This window comes from Rutidosis leptorrhynchoides, chromosome 1 (assembly GCF_046630445.1).
Source record: "Rutidosis leptorrhynchoides isolate AG116_Rl617_1_P2 chromosome 1, CSIRO_AGI_Rlap_v1, whole genome shotgun sequence".
Taxonomy (NCBI): Eukaryota; Viridiplantae; Streptophyta; class Magnoliopsida; order Asterales; family Asteraceae; genus Rutidosis; species Rutidosis leptorrhynchoides.
In genome coordinates, this window is record NC_092333.1 from 164,586,926 (window position 1) to 164,589,916 (window position 2,991).

General features: G+C 42.2%; 1 protein-coding gene across 1 annotated transcript; it reads left to right on the plus strand.

Moving 5' to 3' along the window:
- Window positions 1-865: 865 nt before the first annotated feature.
- On the plus strand, window positions 866-1,643 carry LOC139891035 (uncharacterized). Its single transcript, XM_071873964.1, has 2 exons — window positions 866-1,297; window positions 1,398-1,643. Exons 1-2 carry the CDS (start codon window positions 866-868, stop codon window positions 1,641-1,643), a joined length of 678 nt encoding a protein of 225 aa, XP_071730065.1.
- Window positions 1,644-2,991: the final 1,348 nt, after the last annotated feature.

Consider the following 2,991-nt stretch of genomic DNA (forward strand, 5'->3'; position numbering starts at 1 on the left):
CTAGGAAAGGTCTCCACACCCTTATAAGGCATGCTTCGTTCCCCTCTCCAACCGATGTAGGACGGATGTAACACGGATGTTACAATCCTCCCCCCTAATGGGACACAACGTCCTCGCTATGCACGTTTGATCCGGGGCCTGGCTCTGATACCATCTGTAACATCCCTGGTAAAACGTTCCCCATAGCATGATATTGTCCGCTTTGCCCGTAGGCGCACGGATTTTTCTTGGTGACCAAACACGACGAGCACTTTCCCAGGAGGTCACCCATCCCGGTAGTGCTCTCGCCTGAGCACGCTTAACTGCAGAGTTCTCATGGGATCTGCTACGCTTGTGGTCCCAAAACGCGTCATGCTAGGAAAGGTCTCCACACCCTTATAAGCATTGCTTCGTTCCCCTCTCCAACCGATGTGGGATGGATGTAACACGGATGTTACAATTGGTATCAGAGCCAGGCCCCGGACCAAACGTGCACATCGGGGTCGCTGTATCCCATTAGGGGGGAGGATTGTAACATCCATGTTACATCCGTCCCACATCAGTTGGAGAGGAGAACGAAGCATGCCTTATAAGGGTGTGGAGACCTTTCCTAGCATGAAGCGTTTGGGGACCACAAGCGCCACAGATCCCATGAGAACTCTGCACTTAAGCGTGCTCAGGCGAGAGCACTACCAGGATGGGTGACCTCCTGGGAAAGTGCTTGCCGTGTTTGGTCGCCAAGAAAAATCCGTGCACCTTCGGGCAAAGCGGACAATATCATGCTACTGGGAACGTGTTACCTGGGATGTAGGGATGTTACATAAGATCACCTATGTATACCATTGAAAATGACATCTTGTACCGCAAGTCTTACTATGGGCCACTAATGCGCCGTGTTGGGCCAGCAGAAGCAGAGATGATCATTAAAGAAGTGCATAGCGGTTCTTGTGCACTACATTTTGGCTATAAGACTATTGCATCAAAAATTATGCGGTTAGGTTACTTTTGGCCAACCCTGTATCGCGATGTGGCAAAAATAGTAAAAAGATGCAAAAGTCTCCAAAGGCATGCGCCGCAGAACAGAAAATCAAGGCATGACATGATTCCAATAAATTCGCCATGGCCATTCTATAAATGGGCGATTGATATTGTGGGACCATTTCTTGCGGGAGTAGGAAACGTAAAATTCCTGATTGTGGCGATTGATTATTTCTCCAAGTGGGTGGAAGCAAAAGCATTACGTATAATTACAGAAGTGCAAGTGCGAAATTTTGTTTGGGAGTATATCATTTGTCGATTTGGTATTCCCCGCGAAATTGTAAGTGATAATGGGGCGCAGATAGCAAAAGACCCTTTTAAAAGTTGGTGCGAAGAAATGAACATTGTGCAAAAATTTACATCTGTTGCGCACCCGCAAGACAATGGGTTATGTGAAGTTACTAATTGCGATATTGTACTTAAATGAAAAACACACTGGATGGGTCGATGAACTATCCAATGTGCTATGGGCACATCGCACAACATTTAAGAAAAGTACTGGCAAAACACCCTTTAGTCTTGTGTACGGCTCAGAGGCAATGATTCCCGCAGAGATATTTGTGCCAACATATAGGGTTGCCAATTTTGATGAAACTGCGAATAATGATGCTTGTGCGAAAATTTAAATTTTGTGGGGGAACGCAGATTAATGGCTGCGATAAAAGAAGCCAATAATAAACAACAGATTGGAAAATATTATAACAAAAAAGTGCGTGCTTTAGCCTTTGACGTTGGCGAGTGGGTTTTGTGTAACAATGAAGCAAGCCGCGCAGAAAATGTTGGTAAATTGGGACCCAACTGGGAAGGTCCCAACCAAATAATAGCAATAAACGCGGTTGGTTCCTACAAGCTCGCAGACATTGAAGGAAGAATCCTACCTAATGCATGGCACGCTACGCTGTTAAAAAGATATTAAGCATAAATTGTTGTTTGCGCAATGATTTGCATGCAGAAAAACTCAGAAATATTGTAATTCTGTAATCAGAAATGTATATGCAATTTTATGTGAATAAATGGTAGCCGTTTACTACAATAAGAATGGCAGAATATTCTGTTTGCGGTTTAATTATTTTATTTGAAAAATGGTTAAAGTCCATACAAAAGATTAAACACGCAGTATTTGTAATAGCGAAGGAAAAGCCCGCTATAAGATTAATTGAAGTGTTAGCGAAATGATGGGACTTATACATATTAATTTCCTAAGATTGTGATTTTGCCTAACTTAAATGCTTCACGATAACACACTTGGCGTATTTTAAACGTAATTTTTTGCCTAAGGATCGTTTCGGCGGACTTAGAAGATTCGTAATGTATTTTGATTATATGATTAAAAGATCATTTCGTGAAAGTAAATATTTGTTATGTGCACAATAATGAATATCGAAATTGCAAAGGACAAGTCTAGCAATTACGAATATAAATTGAAATAAAGCGCTATACAAATAAACAATTGCAATTGCATATGACAAATGGAACATTATATTATTAATAATACGCAGAGACAGCTGCGTAAACTGTTACAAAACACAATAAAAGCACAAAATCACTGCGCTAGATCCTGGTCTATTTTGCTTAGGTCGAGTTTCATGATGTCCTCGATCGTCGCATTCTTTTTCTTGCTAATTGCAAGAACCTAGGGGATGGGAATCTCATTAATATCTGCTTTGGCTTGTTCATAAAGTTCATCTGCCTCTTGACGACTGCAAAACATATCTGCTATATCGTCTGGCAGTGGATCCGGTACTTCGCAGACTTCGGAGATGCGAGATAAAAACTTAACGCGTTCATGTTACTGAAGTGCAGCAACGTAAACATCAAAATGGTCAGAAACAGGACGCGAGTCAATAACGTTTTGCGCAAAGACGGGCAAGTGTTGGCGCAACCTTGAAAATTCTAATTCTGCAGCAACTTTTGCAAAAGTTGCTTCATCGCACTCAGAGGTGCGCTCTTCAAGATCTTTTTTCGCTGCCTCAA